The sequence below is a fragment of the Lygodium microphyllum genome, chromosome 8, assembly GCF_053477565.2.
Source record: "Lygodium microphyllum isolate KBCC chromosome 8, Lygodium_microphyllum_v1.1.10, whole genome shotgun sequence".
NCBI classification, from domain to species: domain Eukaryota; kingdom Viridiplantae; phylum Streptophyta; class Polypodiopsida; order Schizaeales; family Lygodiaceae; genus Lygodium; species Lygodium microphyllum.
In genome coordinates, this window is record NC_141142.1 from 157340570 (window position 1) to 157354765 (window position 14196).

At 41.3% G+C, this 14196-nt stretch overlaps 1 protein-coding gene across 1 annotated transcript in view; it reads right to left on the minus strand.

Annotated features, from left to right (window-relative positions):
* LOC148033042 (uncharacterized) overlaps positions 1–13504 on the minus strand; it is a 45700-nt gene extending 32196 nt beyond the window's left edge. The window contains exons 1-2 of the mRNA XM_087684224.1: positions 13434–13504; positions 12993–13196 (exon numbers count right to left, since the gene is read on the minus strand). Coding sequence (XP_087540350.1) covers positions 12993–13181 — 189 coding nt within the window. The 5' untranslated portion in view covers positions 13182–13196; positions 13434–13504. The remainder of the gene's footprint in view (positions 1–12992; positions 13197–13433) is intronic.
* Between the last annotated feature and the right edge of the window lie 692 nt (positions 13505–14196).

The window sequence follows — 14196 nt, forward strand, 5'->3', positions numbered from 1 at the left end:
TAAGCCATTTGTAGTGCAGTGTGATGCATGTGGAAACAGCATTGGTGCTATATTAATGCAGAATGGCCGAGTTGTGGCATACGAGAGTAGAGTACTTTCTGTCGTTGAAAGGACTTACCAAATTTATGAGAAAGAATTATTGGCTATGATCCATGCACTCTCTAGTTGGAAGCACTATTTGCTTGGTGCTGATTTTGTAGTGCAAACGGATCATCAAACACTTAGATACTTTCTCACACAGGCTAAATTGTCAGAGAAACACATGCGTTGGGCAAATTTCTTATCTATGTTTCATTTTCAGATAGTGCATGTGGAAGGCAAGAAGAATGTAGTTGCAGAAGCTTTATCTCGCAAACCACAGGTGTCAGCTGTTTCAATTCCTTATCACCATGAATTGGATGATATGAAAGAGCAGTATGTTGATGATGAAGATTTCTCTAAAATCTATGAACAGTTGATCAATGGCCAACATCATGATCATTATGTGTTCAAAGAAGGCTTTATCCTGATGCATGGAAGACTGTGTTACAAAACAGCTAAGGCCAAAAGTTTTATTAGAAAGTCATGCTCCACCGTATGCAGGACATTGTGGTATTGATGCTACAGTCAAAGTGGTAGAGACTTTCTTCGATTGGCCAGCCTTGAGATCTAATATTGATGCATATGTCAGATCTTGGATTATATGTCAAAAGGTCAAATTTGATAGACAAAAGGCACCAGGGTTATTGCAACCACTGCCTATTCCAGAAAGGCCATGGGAAAGTATTGCCATGGATTTCATTTTTGATCTTCCAAGAACTTCTTCAAGGAATGATGGAATCTAGACTATCATTTGCAAATTCAACAAACACGCACATTTCATTCCTGTAAGGAAAAAGGTTAACTCAGAACACATGATAAAGCTATTTATACAAAATATCTTCAAGTACCATGGAATGCCACGGTCAATTGTCAGTGATAGAGACCCAAGAATGACTAGCTTGTTTTGGAAAGCATTGTTTGAAAACATGGACACTACACTGAAATTTTCATCTTCTCTCCATCCACAAACTGATGGACAGTCTGAAGAAGCAAATTCGACTATTTTAGATTTACTGAAGTGTTATGTTTCAGATCATAAGACTTCTTGGGAACACTACTTGCCATTGGTTGAGTATGCATACAATAATACAGTGCACTCATCTACTCGCAAAGCACCTTTTGAGATTGTGGAAGGTGAAAGAATTTGCCTCCCATTTTGCAGACAAAAGATATCATCTTTGAAATAGATCGTTATATAAAAGATTGGGAAGAAGCATATAAAAAGGTCAAGTATGCCCTAGAAAAGTCACAAGCTAAACAGAAAAGAGCTACTGATAGTCATCATCAGGAGCTCTTGTTCAAAAAGGATAATTGGGTCTTATTGCGTTTTGAAAAGGCACGTTTGAAAAAACAAAAGGGCAAGGAACGTTTGTTTTCAAAGTTGAGTATGCGTTATTATGGCCCTTTTCAAGTCTCAAAGAAGATCAACAACACAGCATATAGGCTGAAATTGCCAGAGAATTTGAAAATTCATAATGCATTCCATGTGAGCCTATTGAGGCCTTTTATTGGTGAACTGCCAAAAGATTTAGTTCAAGAGGAACAACTTGAAGTAGAGGAATTAGATGAGATACTAATTCCTAAGCAAATCCTGGCACATAAGGATAGGAAAGTGAAAGGTAGAGTTATAAGAAGATTTTTGGTGAAGTTCAAGAACTATTCACCAATGGATGCCAAATGGATGGAAGAGGCTGAATTGGCAGATTCGCCTCTGTTATTGCAACTTTACCGAGAAGCTTTCTTACTGGAATCTACAGTGACTTGTTGGGATATAAAGGCCCGATGACCTCCGTGTATATAGTACACGCACACTGTACATGTGAACGCACCCTTTACGTGCCCTAAGTATAAATACATTTTATTTTTTGTGTACCAACACATTGTTGGTACACTCTTATCATCTCGAACTTTCACTTTGCTCACACACTCTCCAACCGTCACACTCATACGCTCCTGCTCGATCTCAAACTCTCTAACCTGTCTCCTTACAATCTGACAACTGGTATCAGAGCCAAGACTCTGCACGCTTTCAAGATGCAGGCGACGGCTGCTGGGCTTGCGGCAACAGGCGTGTAGCAACAGTCAGCAGGCGACTGTAGCAGGGAGCCGTTAGACGTCGTGTGACAGGCGACAGAACCAACGAAAAGGCAGGCGTCAAACGTCGTGTGACAGGCGACAGGCAGGTAGCTCTGACGGGCAAGCGTCAGTCAGGCGTGATGTGATGTGCAGGCGACAACTAGAACGACGCGACGTACAAGCGACCTCCGCGGGCAGTTCGCATGACGGGCGACGTGACGCAACGGGGGTCAATGGACCCCCCTCCTATTAGCTCCTTCGTTTTTTTTCAAAAACAAATCAAATTTTTCTCTAATCCCCTCATTACCACTTGCCTTGGCGGGTGTGTACACACCAGAGGCATAGTTTCAAAATCTGTGCAAATCGGGCCACAAAATTTGGAGCTTTTCCCAGATTTGGCATCATTCATGCCTGTCAGTGACTTTTGAGTCAAAAATTGCAGACATCGTGAGCAGTAACCTCAATTAAATTGGGGATTTTGCAAATTTTGTCGAAATTTTGTCTTTTTGGGTAAAATTTCCTAACATTAGACCCCAAAAATTTGGGGCTTTTCATGTATTGGCAAAGCTTTACTCAGCTAGGTCAGATTGACTGACATTCATGCAATTTTGGACTTGAAATTTTGGGGATTTGCGCAGAATTTGGTAAATTTCTGCATCTTTTGCTCGTGCAGTGGCCGGTTAATGTATAAACAGCAGAGATTTATTTTTGGTTGAGGAAAAACAGTAGGGTATTTTGCCGGTTCAGCTTGTGCTTTCGCAGATTAGTGCATTTACTCTTGTGTTCGTGATAAAATGGCTGCAACTTCTTCCAGTTCAGACATCAAGAGTTTGATGGAGATTAAACGGTTTAATGGTCATGGATTTGACCTTTTGAAAGACCGTATACAGGGCATTTTGTTCCTGAAGGATTGTGAGGATGCTTTGCAGGAAGATAAACCCGCACTAATGTCTGATGCAGATTGGACCAGAGTGAATAAAAAGGTTGTGGCTTACATAAAGATGGGTGTCACTGATGACATTCTGACAGACATTAAGGGTTTAGACACAAGTTATGCAATATGGGAGAAGCTGAAAACTACTTATGAGATCACCACATCTATTAATCAAGTGCATTTAATGCACAAGTTGGTGAATACGCGACTGGATGAGTCAAAGTCTGCAAGCTGAGCACTTGAGTGCATTTACAGGGATTCTAAATCAGCAAAGATGCAAAGTTGGACTTTGATGATAAGTTGAGGGCGATCTTTTTTATCATGGCACTGCCGGACTTGTGGGAAACCTTGGTGGTTTCACTCAGATGCAAACTTGGACTTTGATGATAAGTTGAGGGCGATCTTTTTTATCATGGCACTGCCGGACTTGTGGGAAACCTTGGTGGTTTCACTCAGCAATAACCCCAATCTCTCATATGATGGGGTGAGGGGTTCTATCTTGAATGAAGAAATAAGACGTATGTCTAGTGGAGAAGGCAGCAACTCAGCTTATAATGTAAGAGGCAGGGCTGAAAAGAAAAATGCATATGCAAGGCAGAGAAACAAGAGCAAGAGCCACAAGAGACCTGATTGCAGGTACTACAAGAAGGAACAAGAGAGAAAGAAGAATGCAGGAGATAAAAAGAAGAAGGAAGAAAAGACAGATGCATTGGAGACATCCAAAGGCAAAGAAAAGGCCAATGTGGCCTCCAGTGTGGTCATAGAGGAGCTTTCAGATACAGAGGCTGATGTATTATGTGCAGTTGATTATGATGCCCTTGTATGTCACATGCAGGATATGCAGATTACCAAGCCTGATGTGATTGATGCACTCTTATCAGTTGATGATGGTGTCACTCAGACTTGGATTGTAGACTCTGGTGCCTCTTTCCATGTAACTCCTTGCTTGGAGTGTTTTGCCATGTTTAATGCAGGCAGTTATGGAAAGGTGTATCTTGGAAATAACCATGCTTACAGCATTGATGGGATTGGCACCATACACTTGTCTTTAGACAATGGTCAAGAGCTTGTGTTGAAAGATGTCAAATATGTGCCTGGCATTAAAAAGAGCTTACTATCTGTTGGTCATCTTGACTTTCATGGCTACACCACACTGTTTGGTGGTGGTTTGTGGAAAGTAAAAAAGGGTTCCATGCTGATTGCAAAAGGAACCAAGAAGGGCACATTATATTGTTTGCATTGTAAAGCCTTGAATGGCAAGTTTCTTGCAATTGCTGAAATTTGCAGCCACTTGGAGTTATGGCATAAGAGATTAGGGGCCATATGAGCCAAAAAGGACTTGATATTCTTGCCTCTCTGAAGAGGGTTGATGGAAAAGGCTCTAAACTTGATTTTTGTAATGAGTGTCAGTTTGGAAAGCAAATAAAAAATTCCTTTTACTCTGGTGTCTCTCGTAAGTCCAATGTCTTGGACTTAGTGTATTCTGATGTATGTAGTATGCCCGTGAAATCATTGGGTGGTACTGCATATTTTGTCTCCTTTATTGATGATTGTTCCAAGAAGATTTGGGTGTACTTGCTGAAAAAGAAAAGTGAAGTGTTTGTTGTTTTTAAAACTTTTCATGCATTTGTGACCACTCAAATAGATAGAAAGCTGAAATGCTTGAGAACTGATAATGGGGGTGAGTTCACATCGACTGAATTCAAGTCATTTTGTGACTTACATGGTATTAAGAGGGAGCTTACAGCCCCTTACAGTCCTTCAAATGGGGTGGCTGAAAGATGTAACAGGACTTTATGTGAAAGAGTGCGGTGCATGCTGTCCACTGCCAATCTCCCTCGTGCATTTTGGGGAGAGGCACTCAAAACCGCGGTTCACATTTGTAACCGCTCTCCAAATAGGTCCTTAAATAATGGCATCCCTAAGGAGGTTTGGTCTAGCAAATCGGCCTCATATGACCATTTACATATATTTGGCTGTGATGCTTTTGTACATGTTAGGGATGAGCTGAGGAACAAACTTGACCCAAAATCCACCAAAGGCATTTTCATGGGCTATGGCGATGAGGGTGAATTTGGCTACAGAGTGTGGCTACCTCAGTCCAAGAAAATTATTCGCAGCCATAATGTTGTGTTTAATGAGGCAAAATTGCTGAAAGGCTCTTTAGCCTCTAATGAAGATCTGAAAAAGGTGAAATTTCAAAGTTTACAGCTACCCATAACTTCAGAAAATGAACCTCAAGGTGCTGTACCATAGGCTGAAACTAATGATCAGCCAGTTACTTTTGAGCTAGATGATGATAGACAGCAAATAGAAGCACAAGGAGGTCACAGACAGCAAAATAGGCTTGTTGATTATGAAAATGCAGGTGCTGGAAATGAAAATGAAGGTGCTGTACAGAATGAACAACATGCTGAAAATAATATACCTCCTAATGTAGACTCAATTCCTGACAATGTTGATCATTGGGTACACAGGTCTACACGCGTAAGAAGGCAACCACATAGGTTTGACCCCTCCTTGTATTATGTGATGCTTACAGATGAGGGTGAGCCTCTTACATACAAAGAGGCCAAGTCATGTGAGTTCAGCAGTAAGTGGGAGCTAGCTATGCATGAAGAGATTAAATTTCTATATGCAAATGATACTTGAGATCTTGTGTCATTACCAAAGGGAAGGAAGCCACTTCCAAACAAACGGGTTTACAAAGTCAAGACAGTTGATGGGAAACCCAAGTACAAGGCAAGGCTAGTTGCCAAAGGTTATGCACAAAAGGAAAGGATTGACTTCCAAGAGGTCTTCTCACCTGTTGTGAAGATGACCAGTGTGCTTTTTGCTCTTACTGCTGTTTTGGATTTAGAGCTGTATCAAATTGATGTAAAAACAGCTTTCTTGCATGGTGACATTGATGAGGAAATCTACATGAAACAGCCCGAGGGCTTTGTAGTTCCTGGAAAATAACAGATGGTGTGTAAGCTAAAACGCAACCTGTATGGGCTGAAGCAAGCACCACGGCAGTGGTACAAAAAGTTTGATACTTTTATGCTATCTCATGAGTTTACACGTAGCCATGCAGATCATTGCTTGTACATGAAAAAGAATAAAGATGGCAGCCCCATAATACTAAGGATACAGATGGCAGCCCCATAATACTTGTTTTGTATGTGGATGATATGTTACTAGCTGGGAAAAGAAAGACTAGCTTGGATGCTCTCAAAAATAAGCTGAAATCAGCTTTCTCCGTGAAAGATTTGGGCAATGCAGAGCATATTTTGGGCATGAGGATTTGTAGAGATAGAATGCAGAAATTGCTGTTTTTATCCTTACCTCCTTATCTCAAGCTTAGCAAAGCCAACAGCCCGAAAGATGACGTGGAAGAAAATGCTATGAAGGGAGTTCCTTATGCATCAGCTCGTGGCTCTCTTATGTATGCTATGGTTGCTACTCGTCCAGACATTGCTCATGCAGTGGGAGTTGTTAGCAGGTTTATGTCAAATCCTGGTAAAGCACATTGGGAGGCTCTCAAGTGTATTCTTCAATACCTTAAGGGTACACAAAGAAAAAGTATTTGCTATGTGCACTTAGTTTGCAGGGTTATTGTGATGCAGACATGGTAGGTGACTTGGACACTCGTAGGTCCACTAGGGGGTATGTCTTTACAGTTGCTGATGGGGCTGTTTCTTGGTGTTCCAAGTTGTAAAACATTGTTGAGCTGAGTACCACTGAGCTGAATACATATCAGCTACTGAAGCTTCTAAGGAAGCTATATGGTTGAGCAGACTTGCATATGATCTCGGCATGTCTATGGGTACTACAGTTTTGAGATGTGATAGCCAGAGTGCCGTGTATCTTGCTAAGAATGCCATGTGTCATTCACGCACAAAGCATATAGATGTGCGATATCACTTCATCAAACAGATTCTGAAAGATGATCAAATCACATTGACCAAGATTAAAACACAAGATAACCCTGCAGATGTTCTCACTAAAACTCTAAGCAAGACTCAACACGAGCATTGCATTCGACTAGTGGGAGTTGGTTAGCTAGAGGTTCATATCGGATCTTTAAGTGGAAGGTTGTTGGGATATAAAGGCCCGGTGACCTCCGTGTATATAGTACACGCACACTGTACATGTGAACGCACCCTTTACGTGCCCTAAGTATAAATACATTTTATTCTTTGTGTACCAACACATTGTTGGTGCGCTCTTATCGTCTCAAACTTTCACTCTACTCACACACTCTCCAGCCATCACACTCATACATTCCTACTCGATCTCAAACTCTCTAAGCGGTGTCCTTACAGTCCAACATGACTTAGAATGCTTATTGAAGCAATGTACATTCTCTATTGTACAATTGAATATCGTATCTCATTGAATGAAATCTCAATGCTTTGAAGTTGTATTTGTTACACTTCAGTTGAATGAATAAGCATGTTGTGACACTAATAGTTCACACATACGTGCTATCGCCCTGTGTTGCATCCGGAAACATGTATATTAGAAAGGCTCCTAATAATCATAGTTGGATACAAGATGTAATCCTCCATCTATGTGAGACTCGAACTTTTGATGACACAAATGGTAGTGGAGAAACTCCTACCATCGCCCCATGTCATCTGTTAGTAAGTGATACATGCGATGGCACTAATAACATGGAGAATCTTGTTATCGCCCTGTGTCATCCGTTAACATGTATAGCATGCAATCGAGGTCGCTTGCTTCTTTCAAGAGTGGGGTATGTCACCACGTGGTGATACTTTTTACAGTTGCTTTTCTTATTTACTTATATAAATATTTTCTTTTTCTTTTCTTTTGTTGCTGTTGCTATTTACCCCCAAAGTTCTCTTGGAATAAGCAAGATCTTTGCATGGCCAAAAGAGACAGCCATTGGGACAAATTGGACTAATGGTTTGTCTCAGCCTTAGGACCACTTCCATATTGAATGGGCACTGAAGAATAGAATGCCAGTGGTTTGGGACTGTGTGCTTAGCCACTGGAAATGGTGCAGGACAATGACCCTGGCCAAGATAGAAGATGCACATGTGAGAATGCTCACGGAATAAAAATCACTGTAACTGAGCCACATTACACTTTTGATGTGGTCGCAATGATAAAAGTTGCACAGAACAACTTGAGGAATGCAAGGGTCGCAATCCCTAAAATTTAGGGAGTTACTATTTTGGACCCCAAAATCTGTTCGCATCTTGTCTTCGTTTTTACACGAGGATTAATTCTCTGGTCTGTGCCAAGGTCAAATTTTGCACCGATCATGGAGAATTTTAGACCGGTAGGTTTAAACGGGAAAATTGTTGCATGTATGCCATGTGGCACAAATTCCCAAAAAAGAGAGAGAGAGAGATAGAGAGCATTAAAAAAAAACGTAATAGGCATAAGGGACAGATGGGAGAATGAAGTTTGGAGGACCTGAGGGCAGATTGGTGCAAGAAAACCAGCCATGGAGAGTACTTCTACGTCTCTGACTCAAGCATGGAGGTAGAGCTTGCTCCCTTTGATCACCTCTCTCTCTATTCTCAGAAGAAATGCTTTGCATGATGAATTGATTCCATCGAAGGTACAATTCTGTGTTTTCTCTGCTCATGCTGAATAAGAACAGTCAACTCTGTTCATGCTGAATCTGAACAGTGAACTCTGCAAATGCTGAATCGTAAGAACAGTGAACTCTACTCATGCTGAATAAGAACAGTGAACTCTGCACATGCTAAACAATAAGAACAGTGTGCTGGACGGTAAGAACAATGAATTCTGCACATGCTGAACAGTAAGAACGGTGAATTATGCACATGCTAGACAGTAAGGTATGTTGATCTGGACATGCTGTATTGTTCCTATGTAGCTGGGATTTACTTAGAAGAGATGAAAACCAACTGTTCACAAGTTATGTATTTTGGAACATTACCATTTTTGTAATTCTCTATCTTTTAATTGATAAAGAAATACCGAGAGGCACACCAATCTTCGGGCCCAATCTGGTGTTGAGCGAGGGAGAGAGGTCTTTGTTTATGTGTGTGTATGTAAAGTCCATGTGTTAATTGAAGGAACTACCGCTTTATGTGAGTCATAGACCGGTTGCACAAAACACATAGAGGTGCACTATCACTTCATTAGAGAGAAGATTGTTGATGAAGAGGTTGACTTGGTTCATGTCAAAACAAATGATTAAGTTGTTGATATCTTTACCAAAGCATTAGGTAAAGATAAGTTCGAGTATTTCAGGAGTGCACCTGGAGTATTACCTTTGCAAGCTCGTTCTGAGCTTGAGGGGGAGTGTTGAGAAATAAGACATAACCTATTCCTTATTCTATGGTTATATTAAGTAAGTGTGTGAGAGATTGTGTAAAGTGCCCTAAAGGTCAAAGGGTCTATCTCTTTATAAGAGACTTGAAAAAGTAGAATGTAGAGAAGATAGAATAAGAAGAATGAAGGAAGCTTGAGCCGCCATATCCATGTCTAAACCGCCTTCCGTTGTGCATCCCCATTAAATCTCTCATCTATTTTCGGGGGGGGGATGGGTTTCATGCGAACATGAAACATAGGGTTCTTGGCCAAAGCTAAGGCACTCTAGTTATCCACGCCGGCTGAGTTGGAATTGTCTGCAAAAAGCCAATCTCTACCAACATCTGGCGAAGCCAAACTATCACCATAGCTATAGAGCAAAAGGCGAGTACTCAGCCTCTATAGAAGAAAGTGACACAATAGGCTGCTTCTTACTGCTCCACAAAATAGCTCTCGATCCAAGGGAGAAGACATAACCTTTAGTGGATCGTCTCAATCCACATCACTTGCCCAATCTGAGCCACTCCATCCAGAAAGAGTGGCCCCCTCTCCATAGAAGTCCCCTGCAAATAGTACAAAACATGCAAAGCAGCTCTCCAATGAGCTTAAGTAGGAGTCCTCATAAAAGAAGACAACAGTGCCACCACAAAAGGAATATCCGGCTGAGTGTGAATAAGCCAAATCAACGAACAAACAATGTACTTGCACCAAGCAACATCTATAAGGGGATCACCAGCTGCCAACAACTTGGACTCTAGGTCCATGGGGCAAGAAATAGGCCGACACTCGACAATACCAAACTCCGAAAGAAACTCGGAGATGCTCCATCCAGAAAGAGTGGCCCCCTCTCCATACATGATCCCGTAGGATCGAGTCCCCTTCAAATAGTGCAAAATACGCAAAGCAGCTCTCCGATGAGCTTGAGTAGGAGTCCTCATAAAAGAAGACAACAATGCCACCACAAAAGGAATATCCGGTTGAGTGTGAATAAGCCAAATCAACGAACAAACAATGTGCTTGCACCAAGCAACATCTAGAAGGGGATCACCAGCTGCAAACAACTTGGACTCTAGGTCCATGGGGCAAGAAATAGGCCAACACTCGGCATTACCAAACTCCGAAAGCAACTCGGAGATGTACCTATGCTGGGCTATGAAGATACCCTGTGACATTTGATAAATCTCCAAACCAATAGGATCCCAAGATCCATTATGTTGAACTCTTATTGCAATATCTCCCAAGTTCGATCAACCTCTTGTGAGTCACTCCCTGTGATAATAAGGTCATCAACATACAAAATGACCAACATCTCTCATCCACGCTACTCTTAGTCAAAATTTCGTGGAGAGAACCTTATTATTCAGCTACCCCCACATGCATGACTTAATCATTGGAAGCCGCTCTATAAGGAGAATCAATCAATCCCCTCATATTAAGCTCAAGCAGCTTGCTTCAAGCCATAGAGGGCCTTCTGCAACCTAAAAACATGTTCCTCCTTCCCCTACAAAAGAAAACCAAGAGGCTATGAGACATAAATCTCCTCCAAGTTGCCATTCAAAAAGATTGACTTCACATTCATCTTATAAACATGCCACTGATAATGAGCTGCAAGAGCCAAGATAGCTCGAATAGTGGACATCTGAGCTATAGGTGTGAAGGTCTCAAAGTGCCCAAAAACATGCCAATGGTAATCCTGCTCGCTAAGAGAATCCCTTCACAACAAGCCTCGCAATATGCTTGTATAAGGATCCATCTATAAGATTCTTGGTCTTACAGAGCCACTTTATATGAATCACCTTCCACTTCTTTGAATGTGAAACCAACTCCCAAGTCTAGTTTTGCTTGATAAAATCAAGCTTAGCCTACATAGAACTACACCAAACCTCCTGTGCAAGAGCCTCATTAACTATAGTAGACTCATGGTCCTGAAGAATCTGACATAAAGTATGGTTCACACAAAGTGAACTATCCCACTGGGCCTGAATCCTGGGTGATCTGCACTGTGAAGAAGACTGAGTAGCCTCTAGTATCTGCAATATAACTAGCTATGAAAGGGACTCCCCCTCACTAAGGGAAGTTAAGTCTATTAGCAATCATGTATCTTCTGTGCCCATCTCCTACCCGTGAACCTCAATCTGAGTCAAACAAGGATATTAGGAGCTTTGACATTGTATTGTCTATCATTTTATATATTTTAGACACTTTAGATGGAGGGCACATTAGCGCATTTCTTTTTGCGCACTTTTGGCTATCCTAGGTGCCCTATTTTAGTCCTAGTCACTTTATAACCAGATGTGACCCTAATTTGCCTGAATATAGGCAACATGTCCTCCTGCTCTCATGCGAGCATGCAACTTGTTCCTTTTTTTGTCTACATTGTAGAGTGTTAATCTAAACTAATAGAAGTAACCTTATTCTAAAAACAAAGGTATGAGCAATTCATTCAAGTTGGGAATGAACAACACTAAAATTTTACAAATGGACAAGAAAAAAGAATGAAACAAATTATTACTACTTAACACTCCTCTTCCAACAACACCCTACCTATAGCTTCATATGATAGCATGGGCAAAGCTTCCCTTATATTAGTCTTATTCATCATCAATATAAGTTTTTCAATTTTTTCCTCAATGTTTCTCTTTTATTCGTGTCATTTTGAATCTTAAAAATATGATTGAAAAAAATAAAACATCTAGCAAGAAACGATGAATTGCTAGGAAAAATGAAAGGAGGATATAATATATCCATTGGATATGGTGAAGCTGATCCTTGTGGAAGTCGTATGACAAGTTGATGAGTGTGAAACTCGTATAACAAGTTCAAAGAAAGGACAATGAAATATGTAACAAGTGAGATCACATGGGAACCACGGGAAAGTACCTAGTCACACTAACGAGGTTTAAAAGATGTAAAGAGACCCAGTTAGGGATCCATAAATTATCAAATAACAGTCTCTTTACCTTCTCCAAGCCTCCATGGATTCTTCCCCTTCTTTCTCTCTCTTCTTGCCTCTCTCTCCTTCTCTAATCTCTCTCTCCTATTCTCTTTCTCTCTCCTCTCTGCAATCTTCCCTCTCTTCTCTTCTCTCTCTCCAATCCTCTTCTTTACAAAATCGTGATCCCCATCATTTGACATGGAGTGTCTAATCCTAAGTCAACCTCATCCATACCATTTGTAGGGCCATTCCAACACACAATACCTTACTTACAACAATTAAGTGATGTTGTGCTTTCTTGGCCATGTGGAGCCCTAGGCCTTTTTTTTACCCAACAAAGCTTTGACATTGTAGGAATATGGCACTCCACCTCGGTATATAAGATTCCTGCCACCCACCCTACACATAACCCTTTGCCACAAGCCTAGCCTTAAAGCGATTAACACTATCATCTAGCTTGGCGTTTCAACTTGTAGCAAAGGGTGTGTGCTAGAACTTGTTCCTTTCCTTGCCTACATTGTGGAGTGTTAATCAAAACTAATAGAAGGAACCTTGTTCTGAAAACAAAAGAATACGCGATTCATTCATGTTGGGAATAAAAAGCGCTAAAATAAAAAAGAAAAAGCTTCACAGGATCAACTAAGAGATGAGAGGTCGTGTTGAGACCTTGAAGCCTTCTGCTCGAAGGCATCGAAGATGTGCATCAATCCACTTGGAGCAATTCTCTGCACCATGTTCGGCCACGCATTCATCCCGCAGTCTCTTTGTGTCAGGGCACGCGCAGCAAATTTTCTTCTTTGGCTTCACATCCTCTACAGGTGATTTCTCGACACTGCCCTTAGGGGAATCCATCATGCCTGAGTTTGCAAGCTGCAGTGGATTTCCACGTTAATTGATCATTAGGAAGGAAATGAGGAAGGTTGCAATCGGAGGACAGACTTAATGAGACTGGAGATGGCCGAAATCAAACGAGACAACCACTCGAAAGGACGTTAAAGCAAGTCACGAATGAGACACAGTACTTAGAGCACATGCTCAGCCATTATTGTGATCTTGCACGTGAGGAGCCGACCGCTTGAGAAAGCAGCCAGCCATGGCAAGCTTTACCTGAGGTTGAACGGTCGCACGCCTGATAGCCTGCACACGACAAATTTTACGAACACGAGACGAGAGACAGCGAGAGAGAGAGAAAGAAAGAGAGAGAGAGAGAGAGAGAGAGAGGAAACGTGAAAGCCAAGTATACCAACGTATTTGTCCCAGGTGCCCCCCTCCCTTAAGGGTTCCTTGGCCCTCCACGTCACGTCCGATTATCCAAGGTTGCAAGTTAGCTTTGCCCGTTCCACTCAAGTCTCACCCTCGACCTACCTACTCGTAGGGGTAAAGGGCCCAATAAGGCGACACCCTCCCAAAAAGCAAAACGCACCCCACCCCTATCTAGTGACAATTTTGCTTTGCAAAAAGGTACACTAATGTTACCATACCAATTTTTTAGCCACACTGATTGTTATGATGCAAATTCTTTAGAAGGAAATACATATCTTATTATTCCTCTGGGGATGCAATGTGCAAGGTTTGAATCCACAACCCCATTGGCATGATACAATTTTTTTTCATATTGCATATAAGCTTAATTTTAGCCAGACGATTGAGCCATGTATAATTTTTTCTATTTTGGATTTTGTAAAGCCTTAAAACAATGCTACCTTGAGTGTCAATCTTTTGGCCCCTCACTATCACTCTTTTGTGAACTCTTCATTTATTACTAGGTTTGCTTTATAAATATATCAAAATACCCCCAAGTTTTTTGCTTGAGCTCCATATAATATACATACATTAACTATTTAAAAAGCGTTTATGTAGCTCACTTGAG